General features: G+C 42.5%; 1 protein-coding gene across 31 annotated transcripts in view; it reads right to left on the bottom strand.

Annotated features, from left to right (window-relative positions):
* The window catches only part of MAPK8IP3 (mitogen-activated protein kinase 8 interacting protein 3), a 76,523-nt gene that overhangs the window by 25,966 nt on the left and 36,047 nt on the right, over nt 1-14,510 (bottom strand). For 21 of the 31 annotated variants that reach the window (XM_030284507.4, XM_030284521.4, XM_030284508.4 and 18 more), the window contains 5 exons: nt 12,230-12,479; nt 9,501-9,603; nt 6,040-6,158; nt 1,722-1,733; nt 69-86 (listed from right to left, as the gene is read on the bottom strand). In XM_030284507.4, coding sequence (XP_030140367.1) covers nt 69-86; nt 1,722-1,733; nt 6,040-6,158; nt 9,501-9,603; nt 12,230-12,479 — 502 coding nt within the window. The remainder of the gene's footprint in view (nt 1-68; nt 87-1,721; nt 1,734-6,039; nt 6,159-9,500; nt 9,604-12,229; nt 12,480-14,510) is intronic. The other 10 variants (XM_030284511.4, XM_030284513.4, XM_030284537.4 and 7 more) reach the window with 2 other exon arrangements.

Genomic DNA, 14,510 nt, shown 5'->3' with positions numbered 1-14,510 from the left:
AAAGAGAAAAAAGGAAAAGGAAAAGGAGAAAAGAAATGAAAAGGAAAGTAAAAAGGCCTTTGCCTTACCAAAGAAATCATCCCGTACTATGAGAGCCATCCCATACGAGAAAGGGAACAGAAAGAAATGGGGACAAAGGGGAAGAAAGGAAGAGAAAAACAGCAGCCATTAAGTACCAGTCTGTAAACAGCAAACAGAGCAGCTTGTCAGCACATGTATAGTGTGTGGTGCCAGTACACATGATGCTTGGTTCAAAGTTATCTCATTCTGTTGCAGCCTGACCTAACAGGTACTTTACTTTAGAGTGTCACAGAATGGTTTGGGTTGAAAGAGACCTTTAAAATTCATCCATTTCCAGTCTCCTGCCATGGGCAAGGATACCTCCCACTAGATCACACTTCTCTAAGCCCCACTCAACCTGGCCTTGAACACACCAAGGGATGAAGCAGTCCAAGTTTCTCTGGGCAGCCTGTGCCAGGGCCTTATGACTCCAACTGCAAAAAAAAAAATTTCTTATATCTAATCTAAATCTCCCCTCTTTTGTTTAAACCATCACCCCTTGTCCTATCACAACAGATGTCAGGATAAGCTTGAGATGACCTCATCTGCTTCCCTCATCCTCATCATTTTCCCTGTATGATACATCCTTGAGTTTCCCATCACCACAACAAAGGCAGGTCAATAGATATTATGAAGAGGGTGAAGAAAGGACAGTAGCAGGGGGAAAAACACAAAAGTGGGGCTGAGTATCCAAGCTTTCATCTGGCCTAAAAAGGCCCAAATCCACCTCCACACTGCAACAAACTCCAACACAACTTCACTGGGAGGTTTTCTGAGGAATGTTCACACAAAATGTGGCTTACAGTAAAACCAGTTTGAACGAAAAGAAGGGATGACGCTGTCCCTTCTTGGATGTCCTTATTGTCACTGAGCAGTGCCGGGCACAGGGACATGGCAGAGCTGGTTGGCGCATGACGCTAATGCAGCTGCCAGGTCATCACCTTAACTACAAGGCAAATTTTACCCAGTTTTCACTGTAATCAAGACAGATTCCCTTGACTTCAACTGAAATTGCATCAGGGCCCAAGTGTGTTTTATAAGCAGGTGCAAACCTGATGGCAGAGCATGGCCCTAGGGCAGTGAGCAACCTCCCCCAGCAATGGATAGAGCCATCACTCAGCTCCTGAGACAGAAAGGCAAAGTTTCCACCAAAGACAGAGGCTTTGCCACTCTAACCCATCACAAAAGTGTCTTTAACGACACTACCACAATACCCGAAGAGGGTTGCTTTGCACCAGGTAACCCCCCACAGCCACTGGCACATGGAGGGACTCCCTACAGCACAGGCCATGGAGAGGACAGTGGGACCCTCACTCAGTCTGTGTCCACCCGACCTCTGCTACAAGTACCCTTCCTGGCAGATAAAAAGCCCTTTGAGCTCCAAGACCTTTGAGTGACAGGCTAGTACAACACTGTGGAGCAAACCTGCCCAAAGCCAAAGAAGAGAAAGTGGGTTGAAGGGTAGCAGGAACGTGAGCAGAGAAGGGACCTCCTGCTGCAGGGACCCATCAGTGTGAGGCAATCAAGCAAGGCAAGGTGGGAGAAGTCTGCAAAGCCAACCGTGTTTGGACAAGAGCAGGGGAGTATCACATGTGTATGCCACATCATCCGACCTCAACCAGAAAAAAAGAAACAAGGAGAACTGAGCAGGAGATACACACCTGAGAACTCCCCTATGCGCCATGTCCAGCGAAGCACGGAGAGACAAGGGAAAAAGGAAGTGAAAAAGGATCCATCAGTGACTAAAACCAACAAAACCAAAATTTTGTTCAAAAAAAATTAACAATGATTCAGCCATTTCAATGTCAAAAGGCATGAAATACTAAGGACAGGACCTGCCATAGCTGTTGATGCCATGACTCTACATATAGGACAGAAAAAAAACCCAAGGAAAGGTTACCCATGGTAAAATTGCAACCACACACCTCAGCTATCTCCAGATCTGGAGCTGAGGCAAACGGATCTTCCTGTACTGGGAAAACCTTTTTATAAAACATCTTTATTTAATCATCTACCACGAAATGCATAACAGCTCATTCCCACTACCTCTCACTTCCCCTCACCTTGCAATTTTAACAGCTATATCCTCTGACCGTAACTGCGCTCTTCAGTGACATTTCAGCTTGCAAAAGACAAATGGTTGCATTTAAACCTTTTTTTTGTACAGTGTAGCACTGGGACTTAGTTTGATAATCTCATTTCCACTTCTGTACACAACACTGTATATAAACTTATCTCTAATAACACTGCATTTCTGTCTTTACAACAGGCCCCCTCGCTCTTTAATTTCCAAAACAAATATAGTTGGTTATCCTATACCTGAATCACAGAACGGTTTGGGTCAGAATGATCATCCAGTTCCACCCCCTCCCATGGGCAGGGACACTTTCCACTATCCCAGGGTGCTCCAAGTCCCCTCTAACTTGACCATGGACACCTCTAGGGATGAAGCAGCCACAGCTTCTCTGAGCAATCAGCTCACCACCATCACCACCCTCAGTAAAAGGACCTATCCACTGAGCACACCTGAGCTGCTGTGACCGTTTGTGTCTGGAAACACCTGGGATGGGGAAGAGCAAGAAGGGGGATCTGGTACAAGGGAGAACTGAGAAAAGGGGAGATGGGACAACAGGAACCTACCCAGGATCACTTGTGATTAACAAGTGAATATGCAGGAAAACTGCCAACTAGTGCTCCCAAGTTTGTAGGAGAAATAAGGGAATTTGGTCCTCAATGCTCAGTAGTAAATAATTGTTCTCACTCCCCATTTTTCTCCAGAATACTTCCTATATAATTCCATGGATGTAAAGCAGTATTAGAGGCGGGAGGAAAGCCACATGTCTTGTGGATTTTATTCAAAATAATAAAACATGAAGCGTGCCAATTATGTATCAGGAATAAATGGGATTTTTCATTCCAGAATCAGACTTGCCTGCCAGCCAGTGTTCAAGGGTAATTTCTACAAGTCCTGTTCTTAAGGTACTCTTTAATGAAATTTCCCTTTCTTTAAGGAATTGAGACCAAAAAAAAAAAGAGAATATTCTTTACAGATTGACTGCCAAGTTTTGAGAGACTGGAGAAAGTAATAACTCTTCACTTAAGTGAGCCTAAAGTCATTCATGAATTTGATTTAGAGAAAGAAGCAAGCTCCAAATATGACCTAGAGAGAACTCTTTCAGCTTGTGGATCTTGTTCCTTACATCATGTTCATAAAGCACTATTTCCTCTGTGTCTCTTGAGATTTAAAGGTACAGCACAAAGAGAGAACATTCTAACTAACAAAAAAAGGCAAAATTTTGGATTATGTTGACAGATTTTGTCAGCCCTAAGATCTAGCCCTTTGTGTCTATCTTTACTAGACTTTCTTTTGTGCTTTCTATAGTGCAAAGACAAAAAAGTACCAGTTTTATTTATTGTTGAGACATGACCCATGAGATCTCTCTGTGCTTCCTCCCTTTGTACAACCAGCAATGTTTGTGTTCATTTTAAAAACACTCTTATGTGCCAAAGGCAGTGGCTAGAACTCAGCAAAAGGATTAATTAGATCAATATTGATCACAAAAAAGGCACAGAAATACCTGATTTCATCACAGTCCATTTCCCAGATTTGAAAAGGAACCAGTCTTCCTATTTTGCCGGCTCACCAGGGGATCACCTGAAAGGGCTCTGTAGCTCTGCTCAGGCCAGAAAATGGTCCGAGCACAGAAATGCCCTCCTCGTAAGCCATGCTGCTGTCTTCAGAAACTACACTGTGATCTTCAGGGCCCACGCTTACATGGGCACTGTTCAACAAAGTCTGTGTACATTTCATTGCAAGTGGTACCTCCCAGACAACTGACATCTCACCACACTGAAGCACTGAAGTCTTTGGGCAGCCTTACAGCAGGAGGAGGTGAAGCATCTTTGACTTCATCCAAGACTGTAGTGAACAACCATGCAAGATTTGGGCAACAAAAAGCTTTGGCCCTTTGAAAACAACAGTCTGGATTTCTTGCTGATCACTGGGTCAGGCTACAGGGTAATCCCAAGGGGAAGTGGCTTTTCAGAAGGCAGGCTTCCAAAGTGGGAAGCATGTTGTCTGAAGCTGTTTATACATCAAATAATTAATTTTCAAGAATAGTAACTCTTCCAAGCCAATAATATCTGATACCCCAGCCATTCTGGGGGGAGAAGGAAAGCAGCAGTTGGCACAGTGATTAGTAGATAGAGCCACAGAATCAACTGAATACTCCTTGATGAAGAAGGAGTGGACACGAGGACCAAGGCAAAACAGATAGTCAATGGCAAGATTATCCATGGTTTTAATGTTTTGATTCTGCTAGGAAGAGAGCTCCTGATAATGTATGAAGCTGGCTAAGTAAAATTCATTCCACAGCTTTAACCATCACATGTAGTTCTTACTGTCAAGCTTCCCTTTAAGCATGAGCCCCAGCCCTTCTGCAAATGGCTACTAGTGTCCAGGGGATTCTCAAACCTGGAAATCTTGCTTTTCCTTCAAAATTCTTAATTTTGTAAATATCTGCACAGACTGGCTCCCATTGCAGGCAGAGAAAGGCTGTGTGTTCATACTGAGTCTTCTGCAGATTTTTTTTTTTATTCTGGCAATTTTGAGTTGAAAGTGAAGCAATATATGATTTTATGCTTTAGGCAATGCCACGAGGGCTCTCATATATGCTGCGTGATTTAAAAAAAAAAAAAAACAACCCAAACCTACTCATATCAAAAAGCCATTGCGAGCATTCTCATGATGGTCTGGTTCATGTTCTTAATTCCTCTCACACTTTTGGCAATAGTAGTACAATTTCACAGATACTTGTCTTTCATCAAACAAGAATTTATTAACTCTTCTCCAGTTTTCAGTCCACATCTTCAAGGTTAAGTTTTTGTTTAATAGGGAAAAATCTATCCCCGCTGCAGAAACATATACTTTTTAAGGCTCCTGATACAAGACATATCCAAGCTAATACAAGTACCTTCATAATTTGAGCAAAGGCTAGCTGCTGAAAGTCTGTATGACACATTTTAGCTCATTCTTTTCTGGACACATACACAGAATCAAACTTACAAGATTATTCATAAGCAGATCTATATCAGTAATCAACAGAATGTTCGCTTCAAGATCAGATCTCACCACTAAGTACACATAACACCTTGTTTCTGGAGTCCTCATGTGCCCTAAGGCTCCTTAAAGCAAGCAGTAACATAGAAAATGAGCTGCACTGTTACAAACTCTATCAGCTGCCCATGTCACCTGAGTATTCAAAGACCCTTGTACTGCCCTCATGCAGGAAAGCAGCAGGTATTAAGAACACTTCTAACTTCTGTCAAAAAACAAGATCTAGATACTCAGGAATCCAATAGAAAAAGTATGGAGAGGGCTCAGAGTGCTCCCTGAGGCAAAGCTGCTTCTCTGACTGCTGCAGGGTCCCAGTCAGGAACATAGAACATAGCCTGGCTACAGGTATTACAAACACCTTCAAAATCAGCTTAAAAAGTGAATTATTACATCTCTTAGGCTGACTGCAAAACAGTAAATACTGCATTACAGACCATAATATTTCCACATCATTTAAACATCAAAAACTTAACCAAATCAGTTACTTTCTTACAAATTTCAAACAATTTTTTTTTCTCAGTATAAAATTATTTTGGGGGGGGGGGGGGGGCAGAAATTTTCAGCCAGAAGATAAAGAAGAAAATTTTGTCTCCAAATTATTTTTGTGGGAGAATCCTGTAGCAAAATAACTTATGCACTAAAGACAACCCAAATAAAAGTTATCCAACAGCTGAGATTATTTTCTAAATAATCATTACTGTACTGCAGGTACATGCTTCTATCACATGTATCTCAATTGCCATGCATTCTTAAAAAAGCTAAACATCCAAGTTCTGAAATAAAAAGAGAATTCAAATGTTTCTAGAAGTTTAATATAGAGTCATTGTACCAGAGAAAATAGAATGGTTCTAACAAGGTTTTACCTAGCAGATCTGCTCCTTCATCAACATCTCCAATGACCTCAGACCCTGCTGTGGAAAGTTCATGGTATAGGGAGTCTGTGTTGATGCCAAATGCTTTGTTCACAATCCCCTGTGTTGGGCTGTTGTTGGAAGCAAAAAACCAGAAGGAATTTTGTTACTTGGCAACATTTAAACTCGAACATTTATCTTTGAAATATTGAGCACCTCAGATTATTGCAATCAATACCCATCTGTTCACCATTGGCTGAATCAGGGGACACACTGAGTAGAGAAAACAGCATGTGTTATTCCCCATGTCATAGAATTCTTCAATTATTCGGGTTGGAAGGGACCTTAAAGACCACCTTGTTTCAACTCCCTGCCGTGGGTAGGGACACCTTCTACTATCCCAAGTTCCTTTAAGCCCCATCCAACCTGGCCTTGGATACTTCCAGCCAAAGCTGCTCTGGGCAACCGGTGCCAAGGCCTCCCCACCTTCATGGACAAGAATTTTTTCCCAGTATCTCATTTAACCATGCCCTCTCGCAGTGGGACACCATTCCCCCTTGTCCTGTCCCTCCAGGCCTTTGTCCAAAGTCCAGCTCTCCTGGAGCCCCCTTAGGCCCTGGAAAGGACTCTGAGGTCTCTCTGGAGCCTTCTCTTCTCCAAGTGAAAACCGCCAGCTCTCCCAGCCTGGCTTCAGAGCAGAGGGGCTCCAGTCCTTGGAGCATGTCCATGGGCTCCTCTGGACTTGCTCCATCAGCTTCATGTCCTTCTTGTGCTGAGGACACATCTATCATCCACAACCTCAAAGCTCACCCAGATGATTTACTCTGAAGTCACACCAGTTAAGGACTATTCAGTATTTCATAGAAAAATTTCAACTCGCTGAAGAGCTCAGCTTTGACCTGTCAGGTTCTAAAACGATTTCCATGCTCTGATCAGTCTAGATAGAAACCTCAGACAGCAGTAAGACCAAGAAAGAAATTCAGTGCTGAAAACAGCAACGGCTTTTTTACTTAGCCAACCAATAACTGCAGTCAGTCTGAAGGGTCCATTTTCCCTTTGGGTAAGACTATGTATTGAAAAGCACTTCTTCACGTCCCCAAATGTTTTTAATTAAAAGTAAATCAAAGATAATAGTTCTTAGTCGTATCAGATGATGGCACATTTCAACCTCTCAGTGTCCTCGATACCATCAAGAATCTTCTTGTATTTCTTGACAGCCTCATAGCTCAATGCAGCAAAGAGCTGTTACAGGATGTGCAGGGGAGGCAACCTCTGGGATTGGGCCTGTCTACTCTCAAAAATGGTCTTAATGTGGGTTAAAAACACTTTTCAATGCCCTGCTTTGTATGAGTAACATCAACCATCATGAACAGCAGCTGTGCAATTTCTCCAGCAATCTATCAAAAAGGTCAGCACCAGCTGAGATGATCTCAAGTTCTATGGCTTCATTATCACATAAATAATCCTAGATGATTATAAATGGAGTGTAGTAGCTGCCTCAGATATTGCAGCCACAGCACACTGCAAAGAAGAGGAAAAAAAAGTGGGTTTTTCAATTACAGAAAAATTCCGGGTACCCAGACATTTGAGAGCACTGAAGAAGTACAAATAGTGCCATGATGGCACGACAATTAATCAGTTCACACAATCCAATGGTCAGCACAAATGACAAGAGAAACCAGCACTCAGTCTGACCTGGAGACCTAATTCAGACTGAACTTTCCTGTTCAACATTCAGCTTTCAGAGCTATATGTATCATGAAAGCACTCTGCTTTCAGAGCAGCACACATACTGTCAGCAGTCCAAGTCAGGCTGTATCTCCTGTAGCTCTCAGTCTCACCACCTGGAGCAGAGATTCCTGCCTGAAGACCTCCAGTGCTCTCTGTTTCCTTCTTTCTCCTGGATTTGACCAATTTTCTATCTGATCTTATCAGTCACTTTTGTCTTCCCCACACAGAGCAATTTCAACTCCCTAGATTCCTCCTGAGCCTAAAAATAATCCAGGTATCCTATATGTCCCAAGGGGAGCTTAACTGTGTGTGCCTTCCCGGCTGAGAAATGCAGATGTTATCGCTGCTCGCATCCATCTCAGTGGGGGTGCTCAACAGGATGGGCAAATCCAGTCCAGACTGGAACCATTAGAAAATCTTGCCTTCACTCTGCCAGGGTACTATATTTTCTGCATATCTGTAAGATTCTGGAGATGTGTGGGACTCAGATTCAGTCAAAGAAAAGAAACTGAGAGTTTCTAGCCAGGCAGACACCTGGGAAAGAGCTGAAGAGAATGTAAAAAATTCTTTATCTCTCTTGTTCTCACATTGTTTATAGTTAAGTTCTATCGCTGTGCGTCAAGCACTCTGCACCAATGGTGTAGATTGTTTTCACTTCATAACCAATGGATTTGGCCTTTGCGAAGCTCTGTATAAAAGAGCAGTGTATTTTGAATAAATCGGAGTTTTACTCTCAGCAGCCTTCTGAGTGAGTCTTCTCATTCCTGTCCTGCCTCGACAGTGACAGAGAGGTTTTTTGATACAGTGCCAAATTACCCACTAGAGAAGGGTAAAAGGTAAACTTCAGTAAAAACAAACCAAGGTACCTATGCCTCACAGCAATGTGGTGCCAAAATTAATAGCCTTTAGGAAGCCTCCTATTTAGAACAAAATGGGTGATGGTTAGAGACCAGAGCAGCAGAATAGTTTAGTAAAAGTCTGATGATTCTTCTGAAAACTGCGTTGAGGATTTGTAACCACTCCTCAGTGCACTGGTGGGTCACAATTGTCCTGACCAGCCTCACCTGGCAACCACACCCACCCACTGATCCCAGGGCTCCCTTTGACCTCAGGCCTACACCTTCAGTTCTTTGCTAAGATGCACCTGTCTTCAGTCCTGTCTCCTGCTGCTCATGGGTAGCACTGGGACTAAATTCACACCCTTGCCTTGTCTGAGGCTGCTGACAGGGCTCACTTCCAGTGATCTGAGCCTCCCTGCTCAGAGTCTGTGGGATTGGGATTGCTGAGGTTACCTCTGTTTGTCCTCCCTTGGGGGGCAGCCCTGCCTCTACTCCTCAAATACTTGAAAAAAATCAGAACCGAAAGAAACTTGAGATTTTAAAAAGGAATTCAGAACTGAGCTCTTACTGGACAAATGCACCTTTTCCCTCTTCCTGACAGCTTAAGCCCATGTTCCCTTTGCTTGTCTTAAACCTTCTGCTGCTCCATCATTTCTCCAAAATCCCTGACCAGTAAGGCAAATGAGCCCAGTCCTGGGTCAGCTGTACACATCCTCCTGCAGATCACCAGCAGGCATCTGCATTTTGGAGAACCCGAAGCAGGTCAGGACCTCTGATATTAGGCAGAATATATGGACTGTCCCAAATAGCTGCATTGTGAGCTCACTATGAGCCACAGTAACCATTTGTCACTCCTCATGAAGCCAAGTTACAGAGCACGCAGGGAAAGGTCACAATCAGTACCTGCTACCCATGCGTTCCAGGCGGGGGTCCTGACACATATCCAGCTCTGGGGTAGAATCAATGATGTCCTGGACATCGGACCACTCATCGCTGCTGCCCATCCCTAGGTAAGACAGAACATATCACATACAGGATCAGGACTTTCAGAGAATATTATTTCTTGAAGGGACTTTTACAGCTTTGAATATTGAGATTTGAAAATTTTATTATGCCATGTTCAAAGTCTTAAAATCAGAACAGAAATTGGTTGAAGGTGGTCTCTCAATTCCAGAGCAGGAACGCCATAAGCATTCCCCTTCCCATTCCCATTCCAAAGCATCACTTAAGTCATTGCCCTGAATACTTACTAAAATTGGATAAACAGAAGTATTTTATCCATTGAAATAAATTCCAAAACTCCTTTTTTATCCGCCAATAAAAAAACTCCTCCATCCCCACATAGCATTAGCTGAGATTGAAGGCAACACAGTGATTTTCTGTACAGCTTCACAGAAATTACTATTGTTAGGAACTGGCACTATTTAGTTTTAACAGAAATAGGTTTTCAATACAAATTCTCAAGTCTACACTGGTTTAGATATGCATTACAGTGAAACTTGACTTCAAAACTGATAAATGAAATCTGGTTTGTGTGTAATCCACAACCTGAAGCCAATATTTAAAGAATAAGGAATTTCTTCCTCTTGTCAAGTCCTGTTTATTGGATACCAAACTCTTCAAAAGCTCAGGCCTGCACTTATCCTGAACAAGGAACACGGACATAGTGTCTGTTCACACAAGGAATTCTGAAAGATTAAGAACCTAATGTGTGAATTACATTAATCCCTCAATGAACTTAGATGTGACATTTTTGACCTTTCCAGATGATCTCAGTATATACGAATATATGAATATACAAAGTCCATGATGACTGAAGTGTTAATTTCTTTCAGGCTGCCATTGTGCCAGCTGGCAGCAAACCCAGACTGGAAAACAAAGTGTGATGTGGATCTGTTGCCAAAGCAGGCATCCACACCAAGCAGGTTTAACACAAACACAGCCCTCCTCAGCTTTATTTTACCAAGCTGGGAAGCTTTTCTGCAAATACCTCCGAGTACCATTTTTGGTAGTTCGGCTCTAAGGCACAGACATCACTGACAGACATTTTAATTACAGATACATAAAATACATGATTAAAATTCAAGTATGTATATTACATCTAAGCATGGAGAATTGATTTCGCATTAAGGGTGAGAAATAGCTGAAAGGTTGAATATGCAGAGCACATAAGGAAGTCATACCTAGCTACTTTGAGCAAATTCCACAATATCATACTTCCACCAAGAAAGTGAAAAAAAAAAAGCAGCTTCTACTTCACACTTGCACACACATAAAAAGGAGATTACTTTGACCCAAGAAAACTGTTGATAGTAAGTGACCTTGTAAAGCAGCAACTATAAAAATCAGGGTATTTATAAGGCATTCAAACTACTGACATCCATGCTTAGCTTTCCTGATACAAGTGTTTCATGGTCTTGCCTTGGCCAGGATCACAGCCAGACCACAATCTAACAGCAGGCTATTCAGAACCCATATGCTTCTATGAACAACTATCCTAGTATCTGGCAGATGGACATCTGTGACCCTGAGGGCCTCCTCAGGAAAATACAGACAGGAACTCAGTCATGGCAGTTCTCCTTCAGTGCTACAGCAAAAGATGTTATATGTTGGTTTATGGTCTTACTTTGTTAGGAAACAGCTTGTGAATGTTAGCAGAGGAATTTCTGCTTCAGTAATAACTTAGTTATAACTTCTGCCTCCCAACGAACAACTTGGGTAAAAAGATCATTAGTTGGTTCAGATGCCAACCTCAGAGACCTATGTTTCCCCTGTACTCCTGCAGATTATCCTAATGACCTTTGATAAATCTTACGGTCCTTCTGTATTTTAAGTTCATGACCTGTAAAACAGATACACTTCTCATTTCTGATGGCCACTTCAAGTTTCACAATCCAGGGTGAGACTGCTCAGACATTACATGGGCACAGCTGAAGGGTTTTTATCATGTTATTACATCATTTATTTATTTCACAGCCTGGTGGTAAAGATTAGAGAATGGCTTTCCTGACAAGAAATCATTCAAATTACTGAAGTACTTTGGAAAATGGAGAGAAAACAACTGTAACTTCCACAGATTTGGCTGTGTTCTTATATGAGAAAGAGGCTAAAAGAAATCAGATCATTTAGCTGAGAAAAACAGCTGGATACAATTATTTTAAGCAAATCAGAGTGTGGGATAAGAGCACAGAGGGAAAATAATTACTGACAAATTTGGCATTTGAACAACTGCATATAAAATACGAATAAATACAGAAAGAACTAAATATAAGCTTTAATTTTCATACTGATAAGATCCAGGAACAGCTTTCCAAGAGCTCAGCCTAAGATGTGACTTGAGTGCTCATGAAAGAGGTTCCAAGACATGCATGCATGTCACTGCAGGGAACTGAACTCAGTAACCTGTTCCCATTCTGTTAATTTGTTATACTCATATAACTAACATTTTCAAACATTCAATATGCAGAAAACTGCTAACATCCAATTAACTCTGTCTCATTCATGTACCTTTCCAACTCAGGCTTCCTCAAATTCTGTACTTACAGTGCAGTCTCCCAGCCTTAATGGAGAGATACAAACACTGGGAAGTCAATTATGTCAGTGACCAAATACCTGAGCTCCAGCTGCCATACCTATGCTGACATTCCGCATCTCCTGTGTCACCTGGACTTCCATGTTCCGGCTGTTACGCTTTTCTCGTGCCCTCTTATTACTCTTGGTGGTGCCATTGGTGTACTCGCTGATGGGCTGGATGCTCTCGTTCAGAGGGGTGACAGCAGCAGAGGGTACAGATGACGTGGGAGTGTTGGACTTGGTTCCTGCGGTGCTTGGCGTGGCAGCTGCTGAGGACTGCCCAGATTCAGACATTTCGTCTTGGGGGCACTGTGGCAATTCCAGGGCAGCAGAACAGAAAGAGAAAAGCACAATTATACATTTCAGTAAGTCCCATTTGCTGGTGTATGGCTGGCTTAAAGCATTATGAGCATGGTTCTTGCTCATTGTACCAGTTACATGTTACATGTCCCATTGTTTGTTGGTGACACCGGGCACGACCACCACAGTGAAGCAGAGAGTTCTTGTGCTGAACTCAACAAGCAAATCCCACCTGTAGAAAGGGCTGCTAACCTACCCCCTCACTACTGAATACTGGTCTTCACAAATCACATTGGTATGTAATCTCAGGAAAGGTGGCCTTATCACAGGTGAAAAGCACCTGTAGCTCACAGTGACTACAGTGAAAGCTGAAGGGCTTTGGCACTTGCAGCAAACAAGGCCAGTTTTTCCAAGGCTGGAAGGCAACATGGATATCACTTGAGAAGGATCTGAAGTGGCCTCTTAGAAGTCTTGGCTGATGTCATTACTGTAAGCCACCAACACATCTGGATGAGAAAACAGCAGACTGGTTTTGCCACTAAACTGCAGAAGCAGAGTGGACATTGATCTGGGATGCTCTGGCTTGTCTGACAGAAGAGACCTATGTCTCCAAACCACCTAATGCAGAGCCAGGCAGGCATGGGTCCAGCTTGGGAACACAGCATAAACAGGTGTGGTCTCCCACTTCCAAATGGGAGGATGACAATACCCAAGAATTCAGAAAGGTGAGACATGAACACAGAAGATGGATTCTCAGTATGGAATGTGCAAAATGGCTCTTGGTTCTAACAGACATTAAGGCCCCACTTCTTGTACCATCACCTCTTGAGGAACAGGGAGGCTTCAAAGCTTTTTCAGTGTTTTACACTGTGAGCTGTGTTTGTCAATTAAAGAAGCACTGCTTCAGTAAGACAAGGAATGCCCTGACTACTGCCATGACCCCCCTCAGACTCAAATGAGATTTCCCCAGTCTTAAGGGCAGCCTGCTCTAATTACTGCCTGCAGGGAGGTGACAAAATTAATGCTGAGAGTTATATGTGACAGTAAGTTGCAACTGGGTACAGTGGCATTCATCTGCACATCCAGACCCAGCTTTCATCTTCAGCACTGGCCTCTCACCTCCAGTGCAAGTACTAGAGAGATCCTGGTTCTGCTCAGAGGCTGCTCTGAGCCCCTGAATCTTGGAGCTGCGACAGGGTTTCACTTTGCTCATCTGGAAGTCTCGTTCTCCTGTTCTAATAACAGCTTCACAACTTGACAAAAAAATCCAATATGGGATGAGTGAGAAAACCAAAAAAAATGGTGACTTAACCCTTTGCAGCCTTATTTTTGTTAAATCTGGAATTTTATTAAGATCTTCCTTTAATTAGACTGGCCTCCGTATGCTTATCTTAGAATGCTTTGCTGCACACTAGGGAAGTCAAAGGGTTTATACTGCGTCTGCGCACTTATATTGGAAACTCTGTTTTTTCACAATGACACTACCATTAAATGCAATCCATATTTTGTGTATTTTCCGCATTGTCAGTCCAAACAGTAACCACATTCCCACATGAATATCCAAACTATCTTCATTCAAATACACTGGTTTTAACACCAAGACTGAAATGAGAACTTTGCTCTGAGGCTGCTACATACGAAAACCACACTTCCCACCTCTACTTTATATTCCTGGTTTAGGAGCTACTTTCCCAGTATGTAAAGAAGAAAAACAGAGTCAAATAGGATTTTTGATAATAAATAGGCTCCAGTAAGCTTTAGACTACCTCAACTGCAGTTTGTCTTCTGTGCTTTCAGATGTACAAAGGGAAAACGATTATCAAGTGGAAAGTGCAACCACAAAACCTCTTTCCTCAAACAAAACTGCTGTTGGATGAAAGAATTCAGGAATGTTGTTGTACCCACTCTAAATCTATGAGAATAAGCAAAGTTCAGGAGCATTTTAGCTGTGTAAACACCCAGGTGGGTCCATTCCATTTGTCACTCCTTGTTCTTATGAACCAGATGTCATTCAAAAGCCCTGGATCATCAGTGAATATA

This window comes from Taeniopygia guttata, chromosome 14 (genome assembly GCF_048771995.1).
Source record: "Taeniopygia guttata chromosome 14, bTaeGut7.mat, whole genome shotgun sequence".
Classification (NCBI taxonomy): domain Eukaryota; kingdom Metazoa; phylum Chordata; class Aves; order Passeriformes; family Estrildidae; genus Taeniopygia; species Taeniopygia guttata.
This window is presented reverse-complemented; position numbering and strand designations above follow the sequence as displayed.